At 39.6% G+C, this 17,487-nt stretch overlaps 1 protein-coding gene across 3 annotated transcripts in view; it reads left to right on the top strand.

Annotated features, from left to right (window-relative positions):
* The first annotated feature begins 265 nt into the window (after window positions 1–265).
* rab3gap2 (RAB3 GTPase activating protein subunit 2 (non-catalytic)) overlaps window positions 266–17,487 on the top strand; it is a 28,136-nt gene continuing 10,914 nt past the window's right edge. For 2 of the 3 annotated variants that reach the window (XM_084742311.1, XM_084742309.1), the window contains exons 1-20: window positions 266–657; window positions 3,121–3,209; window positions 3,729–3,846; window positions 3,923–4,004; window positions 4,836–4,883; window positions 5,047–5,122; window positions 5,297–5,398; window positions 6,616–6,715; window positions 7,205–7,303; window positions 7,449–7,597; window positions 12,052–12,131; window positions 12,794–12,886; window positions 12,991–13,130; window positions 13,738–13,933; window positions 14,207–14,350; window positions 15,498–15,580; window positions 15,683–15,747; window positions 15,852–15,942; window positions 16,093–16,214; window positions 17,270–17,483. In XM_084742311.1, the coding sequence (XP_084598437.1) occupies window positions 549–657; window positions 3,121–3,209; window positions 3,729–3,846; window positions 3,923–4,004; window positions 4,836–4,883; window positions 5,047–5,122; window positions 5,297–5,398; window positions 6,616–6,715; window positions 7,205–7,303; window positions 7,449–7,597; window positions 12,052–12,131; window positions 12,794–12,886; window positions 12,991–13,130; window positions 13,738–13,933; window positions 14,207–14,350; window positions 15,498–15,580; window positions 15,683–15,747; window positions 15,852–15,942; window positions 16,093–16,214; window positions 17,270–17,483 (2,200 nt within the window). In that variant the 5' untranslated portion in view covers window positions 266–548. The remainder of the gene's footprint in view (window positions 658–3,120; window positions 3,210–3,728; window positions 3,847–3,922; window positions 4,005–4,835; window positions 4,884–5,046; window positions 5,123–5,296; window positions 5,399–6,615; window positions 6,716–7,204; window positions 7,304–7,448; window positions 7,598–12,051; window positions 12,132–12,793; window positions 12,887–12,990; window positions 13,131–13,737; window positions 13,934–14,206; window positions 14,351–15,497; window positions 15,581–15,682; window positions 15,748–15,851; window positions 15,943–16,092; window positions 16,215–17,269; window positions 17,484–17,487) is intronic. The other variant, XM_084742310.1, reaches the window with a different exon arrangement.

The following is a 17,487-nucleotide window of genomic DNA, read 5'->3' as shown; positions in this document are numbered from 1 at the left end:
TGTGTGTGTGTGTGTGTGTGTGTGTGTGTGTGTGTGTGTGTGTGTGTGCGTGTTTTAATGAATTTTGTTCAGCGTTGCACAAATTGACAATAATGTTAAAGCACTGGTGAATGACAGAGCCATGCTATAGTAGCAGTAGAAAACATCGTAAATAGCAAATACAGAAAGACACAAAAATAAGCTTGGTCATATTTCGCACGTTGCTTTTATTTTGAAAGGATGTACTCAGCTCTGACCCGGAAGTTCACCAGTGTTATTATGCTAACGGTGTGTCATCAACACATCAGGAGCAGAACTAGGGTGGGAACTGCAAATGTTGGGAAAAATAAGAGTATTAGACTCATCTTAATATTTCTTTAGGGGGCGGTTGAAGACAGGTAAGGAGTATTGTCTTTGTGAACAGGCTGTCATAAAGTTAAGAAGATAGCAGGACTAGTAAAACGGACTTCAAGTGCTAAGCTACGTTGATCTCCCACAACTGGACTGTTAGCAAGTAGGCTAACTGGCTCGTTCCCTGCTTACTTGGGTCCTGACGGGACGTGAGAGAGATGTCCTGCAGCTTGTTGGAGTTTTGTCGGCTCCAAGAGCTCAAAACGGTCAGGGACTACTTGTTCCAGAGCCAGAAAAGCGAGCCGGCGGAGGAAAAGAGCCAAACAGGTAACTTTATCGAGGCAGATACCTTTCTGTAGCGCGCTGCAGCGTTTAACTGTTAACTGTACTGACAGCAGACCTGTTAGCTACCTGTGGAACCAGCTAGTCACAGCATTCACTTAAACAAAGTAACAGAGCGTCCATATTGGTATGCAGTAGTAGGAAAAACATGGACGTTGTTAATGACACTTAATAAGGTCCTGTTCTATTTCTTGTTCCTGCACAATAGCAGCGCTCTGACTCTGTTTGACCTGAATGGAACGGAACCTTAATTAGTATCATTGCTGACACCTGAGTTTGCTTTATTATCTCATGTCAATATGGCTGCAGTGCAAAAGGTCTGTGCTAACTGACTGTACACTCACTGGCAATTCTGTGCACCTGTACAATGTAATATAATCCAATATAACAACAACAAGTTTAACAATGAAGCTTGGTGACTAAAATCACATCAGGTTACTGAAACAGTGAGCTTTCACTTGTCTTTTTAATTACTACAAATTACTATGAATTAAAGAAAACGCACAAATAGAAAAATATATTGCATTTGAATTAAGCCACGCGCACTTTGTTCTGTCAAAATTTTATCATCATATATTGGACAACACATATACTAGTACCAATTACGGCAGCCCAATTAATCAAAATATTATCAGAGGTCACAATATGGCCAAATGCAATATTAAAATTGCAGATGCTGCAATTATTTGACAATGGAAAAATGTGTGACACAGCAGCATTAATATGAAGTAGTCTGGTGCTGCAGAGATTCCCTGGCCCACAAATCTTGTATGAAAACAGCCCATTAATTGTAAATCATATAGCAATTGCAATATCTGTCAAAATAATCATCATACCATATTGTACAGCCCTAATACTGATACAGCAGTGATAGGCCTAGACTGATTATAGACTGTCTGGCTGTCGTACATGATGTTCAGTTTTGATTGACACTTTCAGAGAGGCATTCATTTAATTCAATTACATGTTTATTATTGACATTGTAGTGTGCAATGGTATTAAACTGGTCTGCATTATAATGAGTGGGTTTTCTAATATTCTGTCCATCCCATTTACATGCACAAGATGAGGTAGAATATCAGGAACTCAGCACCTTTCAATATAATCAACTCCAGTACAACACCAACAACCTTCACCTTCTCTACAATAATAAACATATGGTAGAATTATTTCCTTTCCTACAGTATCAACACAATAAAAGTAGAATTCATGGTACACAGTAGTACCATGACAAAAATACCACAATATGATATTTATTGTGATATTGGAAAACAAAGAAAATTAATGACATAAAAATGTCCTTTATTAAATAAGAAATTTGATGTGGAGCATAAAATTTGTTTTTCCTTTTGACTTAAAGTAGGTCTGCTTTCCGTCTTTATCTGTCTGTTGCAAAATATGTTGCATATCTGAGATACAGACAAATTTAATCGTATGTGACTTTAATTAAGAACACCAGCATCTAGTGGCCTCGCTGTTTTAATAAAGACAAGTTGTAATTTGATGAAAAGGCTTTGTAAAGTAAATAATGAATCAAGCTTCATCTGTGCACTGCAATACCTGCAGGGCAGTGAAAAGGGGAGGATGAGTAATGTTCCTGCCCTTTGGGTTATGAGTCATCCAACACGAGGCACCTGAACACATCACTGCAGGATGCTCAACAAAAGACAGAGCAGATATATACACACAGAAAGCTTACTTTTGCACTCAGTGGCCTTCATTTGTTGTCTTCATCTCATGTTGACGTGTTACAGAGTGTGTCATCACCTGTGTCACACACACACACACACACACACACACACACACACACACACACACAGCACCAAGACATAATGCATCGTAAATGTCCATGGCAACAGAATCTCACCCTGGATTTCACTACTTGTTCTGTCACTTTGTCTTCCACCCACTTGTGAATATTTTTAGGTTATTTCCCTGCAGCATAACCTTCGTCAGTCCTTCCCCTCTTGTCCTCTCTCATTTAATTTTTATGGACTTCAGCCAGTAGTTTCACACCACTATAACAGTTAAATCAGTCATTATGGTCTTATTTTGGGGCTTATGTTCATTGTTATCTTTGTTACCAGAAATGTGAATAACCTGTCAGAAGGCGCCTGGTCAGATTAAAATAAAGAAGTAAAGCTACTACAATGAGCTTTTAATTGGTTATTAAACAGTCTCAGTTTATTACTGATGCCTCAGTGTGACCTACATAAGTAAATGAGGCATCTGGGAGGAGAACGTTCCTTGTAGTTCTAATAAAGCCTAGAATTTCATCGCCACTGGCTTCATGTAATGATTGTGATCTTTATGAAATAAAAGACGAGCAAACACAGATCGACCATGAAGGAAGTCTGAACCTCTGCGGCACAAGTTTCTCTGTCGGCATGGTGTCACAAATTAAAATTAACTGTAATTGAATTTCCTTGTTCTCTTCCTCCCTAACAGAAAATGAGTTGACTTGGGACACATCTGATTGGGAGTCAGCATGGGATAGTGGTGACAACAAAGAGGAGGAAGCAAATTCTCCCACAACGGTTTGTTCTTATGTATTTCATCATATAGAACAATAATCCTTTAGTAATATTTCATTATTGTTTGCTTAAATTTGACGGATATTGGCCATTAATCCCATAATTACCTCATATTTTGTAATCAAGACATTTGTTGAAACGAGTTGAGTTGTTCAAGGATGCTGGAAACGTGAGGAAATGAACTGACATTGAACAGCAACTAATGGATTTTTTGGAGTGGAGCAGAATATGTAATGAGTGTTTGATGTCCTTCTGAAGCAGCTGGTACAGTACTGAAGAAAAGCTTCAAAGCTTCAAAAAGAGTAGGGCCAAATCACCCACCCAAGGCAGGGCAGGGGCAGAGTGCAGGGATCCCAGAGTGAAGGGGAATTGGGTGTTTTCACATTTGTGAAAAATTGGGGAGAGAATTCCCTAAATAAATTGACAAAAAGAAGAGCTGCCGGCAATTTTGTCCAATATTTTAAACTGACCTGAGGTGTAAAAATGCCCCCTCTCCTGCTGACTTTCCTCTTTGCCCTGCAGGTGGAGGAGGAGACCACAGGCCAGAGTGGACCCTGGCTGCAGGACTGCGTGGTGTCCATGTCACCTTGCTCAGACCTGCTAGTCGTGGCTCGCGAACAGAAGGCCGTCTTTCTCTCAGGTCAGATATTCAAACACACACATCACTGACTAAATACACAGCGGAGTTATATGTTGCTATTTATTGATTCTTTCAGCTAAGTGGCGTTCAGATGACAGCGGCAGAGAGGAGATGACCCTGGCTGTGTCTTGGACTGGAATCCTCAGCACTGACGAAGGGTAAGAGTCAAACTAGATTAAGAGAAGGAATAGACTGAGAAGGAATGAATATGTTACAAAGTATTTTAAAGACAAGTGATTAAGGAAGATGGCACTATGGCAGTGTTCAGACCTGGTATTAACATGTTCTGAGTGATCCGAGTACAAATAGAGAGCTCTGAGTCCAGGATTGAAAGCACTCAGGATGTATTTGGAAGTGGTCTGGACTGCATGTGACCACATTCTTTTAGCAGTGTGAATGCAAATGTGTCCTCGGCCACAGTGAAAGACCGCCTACTTAACCTGCCAGACCACAGAGCTTCTCTCCTGACAGCCTGCAGACATCACAGGTCAGAATATGAGGCTCATTGTTGGATGATAGATGAGTTTTGTGTGGCACCGAACAAAACAGAACAAAGTAATGAATTAACAGCCTAATGGACATTAAATGAACAAAACAGCCCTAGTGTTTATTTGCGCGTAGAGCAGGGAAGTTAGATCTGATCACAAGTGGTCTCTCAGAATGTATCTGGAGACGCATTGAAATGCTAAGTGGGAACTTGCATACTCAGAGCTGTCCACTTGTGATCAGATCACTGAGGATGCATGTTAATACCAGCCTAGACTGGAAGACAAAAGGCAAGAAACTTAGAGGCAGGACAGAAAGTGAACTTCAGAGTCAGAGAGAAAACCACAGAGGATAAAGAAGGGTCACTTTTAAAAGGAATAGTTGTTTGATAGTCAATGAAATAAATGACACATGACATAATGGATCGTTCATTGTTGTTGAGAGAGGGAGCTGTTAGTGACACAGACACTACATCCTTTTCTCTGTTTGTTTTCTCACCACAGAGAGTGTGTGAGCAGCTGTATCTGTATACCACTGGCAAGCCAGAAGAGGTAAGAAGTACTTCAATAGGAAACTCATACAGGAGATGTCTGTGGAAATACAGAATGCTTGTGTGTGTGTGTGTGTGTGTGTGTGTGTGTGTGTGTGTGTGTGTGTGTGTGTGTGTGTACATGTCATACTAGCTGTTTTTACAGTATATGTTTGTGTATGTAGGAGCTCCACAGGGCGACCCGACTGGACATGTGTTGTAGTGGGTTTCACGTCTGGCTATGTCCGCTTCTACACAGAGGTACCTTGTCGATCTAAAGTACCATGTCATCTCTTGTTTTTGTGTACTATACTATAGCTTTTGTGCAACAATTTATTCTGTCTGATGATCAGCAGAAAAATGAAACCATTCCATACAGTCTATAAATAGTCAGGACTCACAGTATTAAACATAACACCGGTTGTTTCCTGTCAGAATGGAGTTCTGCTTTTGGCCCAGCTGCTGCATGAGGACCCTGTGCTGAGGCTCAAGTGTCGCACATATGAGATCCCTCGTCATCCTGGAGTAACTGAGCAGGTAATACACACACCAAACACTAAAAAAATTTTCACATTTAAAGGAAAACCGCTGTCATATCTAGGGATGGGAATCAAGAACTGGTTCCATATTGTTCACTGATCCATCAGAATTGTATGCCTCCGAGTTTATCGGTTCCTTTTGTCAATTCTTGCATGACGTCACACTTGTCGTGCAACAAGGAGGAGTCATGGCTGAGAGGAAGGAATGGTTCAAAGCTTGACTTCGTTTCATGAAAAAATATTTATGCCGAAATGTCTTTCTATGCAACATTGGATTAAAGTCTAAGAATGGCATGTATTTCACACTTTAGTTTTCCAGTTGAGAACCGGTTCCAAATTAATCAGCAGCTCAACAGTGGAACTTCTGCACACCTGAGTCGCATGCATTCCTTTTTTCTCTTCTCGTCAGACTTGGATCATACATAATAATTGTGTTGATGCTGAAAACCAGTGTAGACTGATGAGCTAAAATGTCTTAACTACAGAGCTTTCGATTTGCTGGCAGGTCAGTTTTGGAGCTGTTTCCCTTCTGGTTCCCGTCCTTATTGTTAGCTAAGCTAACTGCCCATTGATTGTAGCTTCATATTTACCATACAGCTTCAAGAATGATATCAATCTTCTAATATAACTCTTGACATGAAAGAAGATAAAGCCCTGTTCGCATGAGATCAGTATTACCTGGGGTACTCTAGTAATTTGCAATATTTGCAGAGTCATCTGTGATCTTAATCCCGTGCAAATCTGCCATGTCCGTCATTTGTAAAGTAAAAACTCCACCACAAGTTTTCTACCATATTTCACCAAACACATGCAGAAAGTATGCAAAACAGCTATAAACTATATGATTAATGTGGCTGCTGAAGAATGAATGCTGCACTTCTGAAATGTTAATGTTCCACAGAGTCTTGACATCATATTTGGGGACAGTGTCAGTAAACTTTAGTAAAATACAGGTTGTAGTTACTCTGTGTGACTGCTGCATGAAACACAGACATAGAAGGGGGAACATTTCTTGATCATATTAGGTCCCCTGATAATATGGATTTTCCAATTCCCAAAATGTTAAACAGTTCCTTTAACTGTATGATGGAGTGTGGAGATTAAATTGTGAATTTAGGAACATATTTCTGTGATTAAAATATAGTTCAGATTTACTCACTAGTGCCTTTCACCATATCCTAAAAATGTGTAATTGTGGACTCCTTCCTATGACAGCATGAAGAGTTAAGCATCCTCTACCCTGCCGCCCTCGTCACCATCGACGGCTTCAGCCTCTTTCAGTCTCTGCGAGCCTGCAGGAACCAGGTTGCAAGAGGTACTGTTATTTGTGTGAGCGTGTGTATAAATAGTGTGTATATGTGCATCCAGCTGGGAGTATTTACATTATGTGCATATGCTTGTGTGTTTACATTAGGATGAGAGTCGTGGGGTCTCAGTGTTAAATATTATAGTATACATGTATAATATATAGTGTTGAGTGTGTTAACTCCAGCTGTGTTCTTCACTTGCTGGCTGGGTGGAAAGAGTTTGCCGGAACATATTCAGGTACTCAGGAGACAGACACACAACTACCCCTAGTGTCTAGAAGGTTAATAGCCAAGCTTCAGCAGGGTCTGAGCATTAAGCAGTGCTGCGGTGTGTGTGTGTGTGTGTGTGAAACCTTCACATGAATGTGCTTTGTGGCCTAAAGTAGTCCTTGATACTACAGTATTAAAGCACAGTATGAGCTAAAGGCAATAGATGATGAAATCCCTTTTCAAAGATTTGTTAAATAATTGATAAATCAACTGTGCTCTTCATCCAGCGGCAGCAGCAGGTAGTGATGTCATCCAGCCGCCTCCTCTGGCCTATAAGAAGTGGGGTCTGCAGGACATGGACACTATTGTAGATCACAGTAGTGTGGGTAAGAGACCAAGAGAATTGTTGAGTGTCTTTGGGATCAAAATCAAATGAATGTTTGACTTTCACAGCAGAATACTGTCTCCACTGCATTAATAACTGTTCATTTGTCTTTCCCTCACGTCTCTCCTCATCTCTCCTGCTGTCAGGCATTATGACGCTGTGTGTGTTCGACCAGATGAAGAATGCATCTATCCTGGGGGGGTTTAATGCCTCAGTCAAGGGCAGCCCCCCCGCCATGAGCCAGTATGTTACTGTGGGTGGTGGGCCATACACAGGCTTTTACTATGCTGTAGAGGTGAGTGAGAGAGAGGAGTTAGGCTGTTCATTTCTAATAGGAATAAACATAACTGTACATTCATATTAAAACCTATTTCCCAGTGTGGTTGTGTATATTTTATCTATTATCTAACAGAAACGTGCTGTATTGATCTGTTCAAAGTGACTAGACTCCATTGACAAAAACAGTAATTTTGCCTCTCTGACTTACTGCTGCCTCAATCAGTTAATTAGTGGGAATGCTTAAGGCATTCCCACTATTGTTCTTCTATTCTTTATTATTAGTGGGAATGCTTAAGGCATTCCCACTATTGTTCTTCTATTCTTTATTATTATTATTATTCTACTTCCGTACCTTTTTTAACATGTTTCAACTCCTTCATACTTTATGCTATTTAAACCATTCAACTATTATACTGTTCAGCTTTTTTAGGACATTGCTGGTATTACTTTTGAGCTTTCTCACTTTTATAGTTTTTACACTATTAAACTTTTTTTAACCAATTTTTACAATGGAACTCTATGGGGAAAATCTTCAAACCTGCTTCTTCTGCTACTACTACTACTTTTGCAACTAATAATACTGCTTTTGCTACTACTACTACTACTTCTGCTACTACTACTACTATTACTACTACTTCTACTACTACTACTACTACTTTTGCTACTACTACTTTTGCTACTACTACTACTACTACTTCTGCTACTACTACTACTTCTGCTACTACTACTTCTGCTACTATTAATACTACCTTTGCTATTACTACTACTACTTTTGCTACTATTACTACTACTACTTCTGCTACTACTACTACTACTTCTGCTAGTACTACTAGTACTGCTACTACTACTACTACTTCTGCTACTACTACTACTTCTACTACTACTACTACTACTTTTGCTACTACTACTACTACTTCTGCTACTACTACTTTTGCTACTACTTCTACTACTTCTCCTACTACTACTTCTGCTTCTACTACTACTACTACTTTTGGTACTACTAGTACTACGACTTCTGCTACTACTACTACTACTACGACTTTTGCTACTGCTACTTCTGCTACTAGTACTACTATTTCTGCTACTTCTGCTACTACTACTACTTCTGCTGCTACTACTACTTCTACTACTACTACTAGTACTATTACTACTACACTGTAAAACTATTATTAGTTTTAAAGTGTAGTAGTTGTTTTTTTTAACCAATTTTTACAATGGAACTCTTCAAACCTGCTTCTACTAATACTACTACTACTTTTGCTACTACTACAACTACTTCTGCTTCTACTTACTACTACTACTACTGCTACTACTAGTACACTGTAAAACTATTATTACTACTGCTATTAAAAAACTACTACTTAAACTGAAATACTTGGTGCTACAGATACTGTTCAGCCGTTTTAGGACATTGCTGCTATTACTTTTTGGCTTTTTCACTTTTATAGTTTTTGCACTGTAAAACTTTTTTTAAGTTTTACAATGTAAGTCTATGGGAGAAATTTTCAAAACCTACTCAACTTTGAAATTGCACCACTTCTGCATATTTTGTGCTACAGAAACTATTCAAACATCATTCTGCTTGGCTCTTTCGGCACATTTAGCCTATTAGTCTTCAACTTTTGTAACTTTTATTCTTTTTACAGTCTTCAACTTTTTACAGTACTCGACTTTGAACTTGTACTGCTTCTGCATACTTTGTGCTACAGAAACCATTCAACCATCATTCTGCTCAGCTCTTTCGGCACTTTCAGACAATTGCTCAATTGCACAATTTCTGCATACTTTGTGCTACAGTTATGGCGTTTTCAGCAACTTTTTTCAAATTCTTTTCAGCATTAAGCATTCCCACTGCATTTCCGCCAGGAAATGCAATTTTTCTAGTTATTATTATTCTACTTCCGTACCTTTTTTAACATGTTTCAACTCCTTCATACTTTATGCTATTTAAACCATTCAACTATTATACTGTTCAGCTTTTTTAGGACATTGCTGGTATTACTTTTGAGCTTTCTCACTTTTATAGTTTTTACACTATTAAACTTTTTTTAACCAATTTTTACAATGGAACTCTATGGGGAAAATCTTCAAACCTGCTTCTTCTGCTACTACTACTACTTTTGCAACTAATAATACTGCTTTTGCTACTACTACTACTACTTCTGCTACTACTACTACTATTACTACTACTTCTACTACTACTACTACTACTTTTGCTACTACTACTACTACTACTTCTGCTACTACTACTACTTCTGCTACTACTACTTCTGCTACTATTAATACTACCTTTGCTATTACTACTACTACTTTTGCTACTATTACTACTACTACTTCTGCTACTACTACTACTACTTCTGCTAGTACTACTAGTACTGCTACTACTACTACTACTTCTGCTACTACTACTACTTCTACTACTACTACTACTACTTTTGCTACTACTACTACTACTTCTGCTACTACTACTTTTGCTACTACTTCTACTACTTCTCCTACTACTACTTCTGCTTCTACTACTACTACTACTTTTGGTACTACTAGTACTACGACTTCTGCTACTACTACTACTACTACGACTTTTGCTACTGCTACTTCTGCTACTAGTACTACTATTTCTGCTACTTCTGCTACTACTACTACTTCTGCTGCTACTACTACTTCTACTACTACTACTAGTACTATTACTACTACACTGTAAAACTATTATTAGTTTTAAAGTGTAGTAGTTGTTTTTTTTAACCAATTTTTACAATGGAACTCTTCAAACCTGCTTCTACTAATACTACTACTACTTTTGCTACTACTACAACTACTTCTGCTTCTACTTACTACTACTACTACTGCTACTACTAGTACACTGTAAAACTATTATTACTACTGCTATTAAAAAACTACTACTTAAACTGAAATACTTGGTGCTACAGATACTGTTCAGCCGTTTTAGGACATTGCTGCTATTACTTTTTGGCTTTTTCACTTTTATAGTTTTTGCACTGTAAAACTTTTTTTAAGTTTTACAATGTAAGTCTATGGGAGAAATTTTCAAAACCTACTCAACTTTGAAATTGCACCACTTCTGCATATTTTGTGCTACAGAAACTATTCAAACATCATTCTGCTTGGCTCTTTCGGCACATTTAGCCTATTAGTCTTCAACTTTTGTAACTTTTATTCTTTTTACAGTCTTCAACTTTTTACAGTACTCGACTTTGAACTTGTACTGCTTCTGCATACTTTGTGCTACAGAAACCATTCAACCATCATTCTGCTCAGCTCTTTCGGCACTTTCAGACAATTGCTCAATTGCACAATTTCTGCATACTTTGTGCTACAGTTATGGCGTTTTCAGCAACTTTTTTCAAATTCTTTTCAGCATTAAGCATTCCCACTGCATTTCCGCCAGGAAATGCAATTTTTCTAGTTTAGTTTGTGTTGTTGTATGACATCTGGGGCCAGTTTCAAAGATAGGGCTTAGATTAACCCAAGAGTAGTATGAACCTGGAGGAGTATGAACCTGGAGGAGTATGAACCTGGAGGAGTATGAACCTGGAGGAGTATGAACGTGAGTGAATTTATGCTTTGTTAGAGACCTGCAGTAAAATAAGGAACTAATGCTGCTCACCAAAACCTGGAATGGAATAGAAAGGACCAGGACTGGTGTGGATCTTCAGACAAAATAATAGCAGAGGCAACAAGAATTTGTTAAAAAAAAAAAAAAAAACTTTAGTGAGTATGAAAAATTGCCACTAAAACAAATTGTGTCAAACGCTGTCCTCTGTAATGCATGTTGGTCTTCTGTTGGATAAGGGCTGCCCGAAGTGTGGACCACTGGTCAAAACTGGGCTGGTATCCAGTTTAATTTATCTTTTCAGATGTTTCTAGAGCAAAAAAAAAAAAACATAAATAATTATTTATGCTGTTTTATTTTTGTGCAATTCACTTCTGGCTTTGAGTTAAGACAGCTTGAACAGGCATTCTAGCCTTGTCAGTGAAACTGGCCCTTGGTGATTTAAAGGATTAAAAAAATGATCGAGGCAGCAGTAGACCAAAGAAGTAAAATTACTATTTTTGTCAATAGAGTCTGGTTGCTTTCAGCGGAGCAATAAAGTGTCTGTTTGTAGTTAAAAAAAAAGATCTTAGTCTTTAACAAAAAGGTTTATCTCTGTAGCAGTTCTTTTCTTAATGTTGTCCGACACTTAGAATAGTCTGAGCCTGTCAGTGGCATAATAAGCACTTATAGTGGATGTACATTGCGGCTCAGTTTTGCTTCCGCCAGCTGTCGCATCTCGCTCAATGAACTGTTGTCCCCTTAAGTCACTTAGACACGAAAAATTAAAACAGGGAAAATAGGGTCAAGGTTGAAAAAGTCACCTTTTCAGTATTAAGTGTTATGTATTAATGTGCCAATAAATAAATTTTTTAGAGTAAATTCAGCTGTTTGTTGCGTCTCTCTGTGTTTGTCTTTAGGGAAGCACCCAGCCTCTCCTCTCTCACGTGGCTCTTGCTGTGGCCAGTAAACTCACCTCAGCCCTCTTCAGTGCTGCCAGGTGAGTGTAAAACCATTAACGAAGCTCCCGTGTGTGCTGTAGTGACAACACTATCTGCATTAATAAACAGTCATTTCACCAAACCAATTTTACTTACATAACACTTTTCTGAAACATACAGCAATTACAACAACCAGTAGTCAAATAAACTACTGTAAGTAAAGTCAATGAGGAAAAACTAAAAAGGGATCAGGACAAAACCAACAAGCACATCTTAATTTGTGTGGTACATTGTTTAAAAGGCAAATAGGGTTGTCCACTGTTTCACCTCGCCTGTTTGTGTTTGCATTTGATTCCTGTCAGACTCACACACAGACTGCTGTGACAGCACAAAGCAGCCTGATCAATACTCTGAATTATCTCCTGGTGTCTGCTCAGTGCCAGATTTAATCCATACAGGAGGCTAGTTTGCTTTCATCCTTTCTTGTCAGTCACCTCCTCTCCTTTATTACCTTTTCTTATACTCTAGTCTCCCTAATTCTCCTCTTACATGGACTCGTCATCCTATATGTCTGTCTATTTTTCATCATTTCATTACTCTTGCCTGTCATCTTTCTTTATATTTATTATTATGCACCAAAGCACAGAGTCACATTCCTCATTTATAAACCTTCCTGGCATCAAAACTGATTCTGATTCTCTCTCTGCTGTTGCCCTCTCAGTGGATGGCTGGGTTGGAACAAGAACAAGAATGAGGAGGAGACTGTTCAGAAACAGAAGCCCAAGGTGGAGCCTGCAACGCCCCTGGGAATCAGGTACCAATCATGATGTCACAGCAGTCGGCTGTTGTGCCCTGTTAATACTGGTAATATGAAGCTTGTCAGTGTCCTGCTTCTTAAAGCTGACCTTTCCTGTCCAGATTTGGTCTCCCAGACTCTCGTCGCCACGGCGAGTCCATCTGTCTGTCCCCCTGCAACACCCTGGCTGGAGTGACAGACGACTTTGGTCGAGTCACGCTGCTGGACTTGGCCAGAGGCATTTCCGTCCGCATGTGGAAAGGTGAGGAGAAAGTAGAGAGGAAAGACCAAGGACCAAGAATTGAATAATAGAGAGGTTAATAGGTTAGTCTGATTCACCACATCAGTCATCAAAATTACTGGGAGAAGATAGAGAGGAAGGTCAGACGTCAGAGAAGCAGCAGGAAGAAACGGCGTGTGCCCTCTCCTATATGGATCTCCCTTATCCTGGAGCCATTATACTTTTCATTTTACCTCTGCCAGTGGAATGTCTCATTAGATATGTAAACCAACCCATTAAAAAATCAATAAAAATTTGAGTTATAAAAAAAACAAAGCAAAGGTCTATTTCTGTAGGGATACTTTTCATAATGTTGTCAGACTCCTGGAATAACAATCCCAGCCTATCAATGGCAAAACCAACAGTTTAGGATGTATTTGGACTGTTTCACAGTTACCCATAAAGATTACATTGCAGCCGTTTCACAGCTGATGACTGCACTGATCTCACTCACTACTGGACCGATGTAAAAAAGTGGCATCTTAGACAAAAAAAAAATAGGTTGAAAAATACAGAAGTTACCCTTTAATAGTTGCTGAGTGTGTCCCTGTAATACAAATCTAACTATTTATTGATGGATTAACTTCAGGTTACCGAGATGCTCAGTTGGGTTGGCTGCAGGTTCCAGAGGAGCGAGGGGATCGGGAGTTCTCCCCGTCCGCCTCCCTCCCCAGACGTCACGCTCTGTTCCTGGTCATCTACGCCCCCCGCAGGGGAATCTTGGAGGTGTGGGCGATGCAGCAGGGGCCTCGAGTCGGAGCCTTCACTGTGGGCAAACACTGCAGGTATAAACAATGTTCTCTCTAAATGAAGGTGTGAGCTTTTTTCTTACAGCTGTTTCTTCACAAACAAAGCAGCACCTGCACATCTCCATATTTAGCAAACCACATAAGCATATACTGTAAACTAGGACACAGGATGTACAAAGTGGTGAACAGTACACAATAAAGTACTTGAACAACGTGTGTGTGTGTGTGTGTGTGTGTGTGTGTGTGTGTGTGTGTGTGCGTGCGTGCGTGCGTGCGTGCGTGCGTGCGTGCGTGCGTGTGCACCTCCAGGTTGCTGTATGCTGGCTACCGTCTGATGGGGGTGAACAGTCTGACCAGTCAGGGCTGGCAGCTCCACACCCAGCAGGTATGTCTGCTGGATCCCATCACAGGAGCACTGAGGACAGTGAACATCCCCTTCCACCTGGCCCTCAGGTTAGTACACAGACAGATACAAAAGTACAAAATGAAACTGCTCCGTATAGAGATTTAATAGTATCACCACTTTTGATACTATGAAATGTCTGTAAGGAGCAGTTTCTGCTGTGCAGACTTAATGTTGTACTTTTGTATCTGGGCATAATGTTAGTCCTCATAGGTGCGCATGATTTTAATACAAGGCATGATTATCTCTCTCTCAATCAAGATTTAGTTACAGCCAAGAGTGTAAACAGTATTCATCTTTTTTACTTAAGCAAAAGTACTAATACCACACTGTAAAAAATTCTTCACTACAAGTGAAAGTCCTGCAGTTACAAAAACTTGATACAGATAAAAGTAAAAATAGTCATATTTAGTAAATAGTGTTGTTATAGCTGATGTATTAATGAGTGAATTAATAATACTGCTGCATTAACGAAGTAGTTCACCCAAATTTGCAAATGAAGTCATTATCTGCTCTCCCTCATGCCAACTTGAACTTGGTTGAGTTTAGTTTTTTAGTCCACACAACACTTAATCACGTTAATTCAAATCTTTGGAGAAGAAATCTGTTTATGAGTCCTAAGAAACCATTAATAATCTTGTACAGAGTAGATGTTTATGACTGTTAAAATGAGCAAAATGTTACTGGAGTTTGGCAGGCAGTGAGACAGACAGCTACTCAACTCAGAGTCCAGACTGTGTTGTTCCAGAGCAGTGGGCTTTTGTTTTCAGGATAATGGGCTAAACTTTACATTGACATTAGCCGACAGTTATAAACAGCTGATCAGCTTACAGTGGAGGACTCATCCTCCCTTGTTATCGTCAGTATGTGATGTCCTGCAGCCTGCCTGTCTCTGCGGTTTCTGGGGAGGAGAGGATGGGGGGAAACAACTCACTTCAACCACAGATCGTTTATTAAACAGGATTACAACCTACAGAACTTACATTCTGTGGCTCCAACTCACTGCTGTAGTCATTTCTTCATGTGCAATGGCTACCTATTGCTCCTTAAATGGTAACTGTCATCATTTACATCTATAGCCAAGATTTTCATTCACAATGATATTTTGTCCCTCATCCAAAACCTGTTAAAGATGTCCTTTTAATGACCACTGCAGCAAACCATCCAAATACCATCTGTCTCTGGTCTTCATTTCAGTGACAAGAAGAGCGAGCGAGCCAAAGATATGCACCTGTTAAAGAGACTGACGACTATACTGAGGAGCAGAGAGGTGGAGCCTGGTAAGAGACACAAGAGTGAGATTAGAATGGACATGTAGATACAGGCGTATGAGCCGAGACGGACGCAAATCTGTGTTTTTTTAAATCATGTTCTCTTTACAGATATTTTGGAGAGTGAAGCCACAAGTGTGCTGCTGGACATCAAACATCCTGCCATAAAGAAGCAGGTATGACCAAAGATGCAGTACAAACAGCCTCACACACTAATAAAGAGACGGATTGTCCTCTGCAGTAACAGCCACGTTCTTCATGTCTTCACACTTCCTTTCAGGCTTTGGAGTCTCTGCTGTCAAATAAGAGTGCTCCTGTCTCATGTCTCACTAACATCACATGCGCCTTATACGACACTCTGAAGCAGCAAGGTAAAGAATCAGTTTATTATTCATAATGTACAGTGTTGAAAACTACAGTGTCATGATCTGTATTATTTGTCTGAAATCTAAACTGTTGTGTACATACATATATCAGCGTTTTTTCTTCTCTTTCTATGTTTGTGTGTTTCTACATTACAGACCCTGAGCAAGTGGATCCAGCATTACTGCAGCTCTGCTCTTCACAGCTGAAACTGCTGCAGCTCTACACCAACATCCAGTCCCTGCACTCTGCTGCAGACACAGAGGCCTCCGCTACAAATGTGAGAGGACACACACACACACACACACACACACACACACACACACACACACACACACACACACACACACACACACACACACACACACACGCACATATACATACAGACAGCTTGTTAATGGTACTCCTGTGAACATGTAATACAGCAGCTGGAAAATGCATACATCCCTCAGACATGTGCATTCAGAGAATTCAATGAATGTAAAATAGCTTTTGACTTTTGAATAGACTTTGCAGAAAAGAGCAGCATGTTGGTTTTTCATTGTCATAAGTTTGTTCCTTCTTTGGATATCAGGGTGATATGGGTCGTATTACTGGATCAATAAGGCAAATGTGAAATAATAGGACTGCAGGATTGTTTGCTTGAAATGTCAGACAACAGGGTCAATAAAAATATTTTTTTCTGGCATAAATCACACAATTATCCATGTGCACAGAACTTAATGCTGTGGAAGCTCAGTTACTACATAAGTGTATGTAAAGTCATAATTTGCAGTATCAACACAATTGGAGAAAAGATACTTGTTAGATGTTTGAAGAAAAATATCTTAGTATTTAGAGACTTATTATAATTATTAATACCAACACTCTGACTCACAGTTTTGGATATGAAATGTTTGGTTTGCCTTATTTTTTAAATTTCTAAACTGGGCCAGAAAACAGCCTTGTCCCAGACAAGAATTCACAACTTTAAACAATTCAAAATTTAAAACTAACAATATCTACTGATGCCATTGGTATAAAAATGTTCCATCATAATCATCTTTTAAAATAGGATTAGGCTTCGTTTGAATTCTAAAGCTTGAAGCATCAAGATGGTTTATTTGTTCAGTTTTATTTGTTACTTATGCTGCTACTCTGCTTTCTGGTCTCTTTCTAAATAATGCTGTCTTGTGACCCTGGGCATATTATTTGTGTAGACATGATAATAAAACATCAAATCAAATCACTACATACTATGACACAGGCTGACTGAGTGTTGTTGCTTTGTGCTCACCTTAACCCTCATTATTGTTCCTCATAACTCTTCAATAAACAGTATGTGTTGTCACCCAGCAGGACTCCCTTGAGGGCATAGAAGAAGAACTGTCCCGCGTCGGCCCCACCTTGCAACGCTACGCCCAGCTCACCTCCAGACCCAGTGTGTCTTTTGCCCAGGACTCGCCTGACTCACCCCTGCCTCCTCAGGCTTTCCTTTCCCAGATGGAGTGCACCGAGGGCGGGGAGCTGAGGGTGATCCGTGCGTCGGACACTGAATGGAATCAGCTTGGTCA

The sequence above is a fragment of the Lutjanus erythropterus genome, chromosome 18 (genome assembly GCF_056507025.1).
Source record: "Lutjanus erythropterus isolate fLutEry1 chromosome 18, fLutEry1.hap2, whole genome shotgun sequence".
NCBI classification, from domain to species: Eukaryota; Metazoa; Chordata; class Actinopteri; order Lutjaniformes; family Lutjanidae; genus Lutjanus; species Lutjanus erythropterus.
The sequence above is the reverse complement of the archived record's forward strand: the minus strand, read 5'-3'. Positions and strand labels throughout refer to the sequence as shown.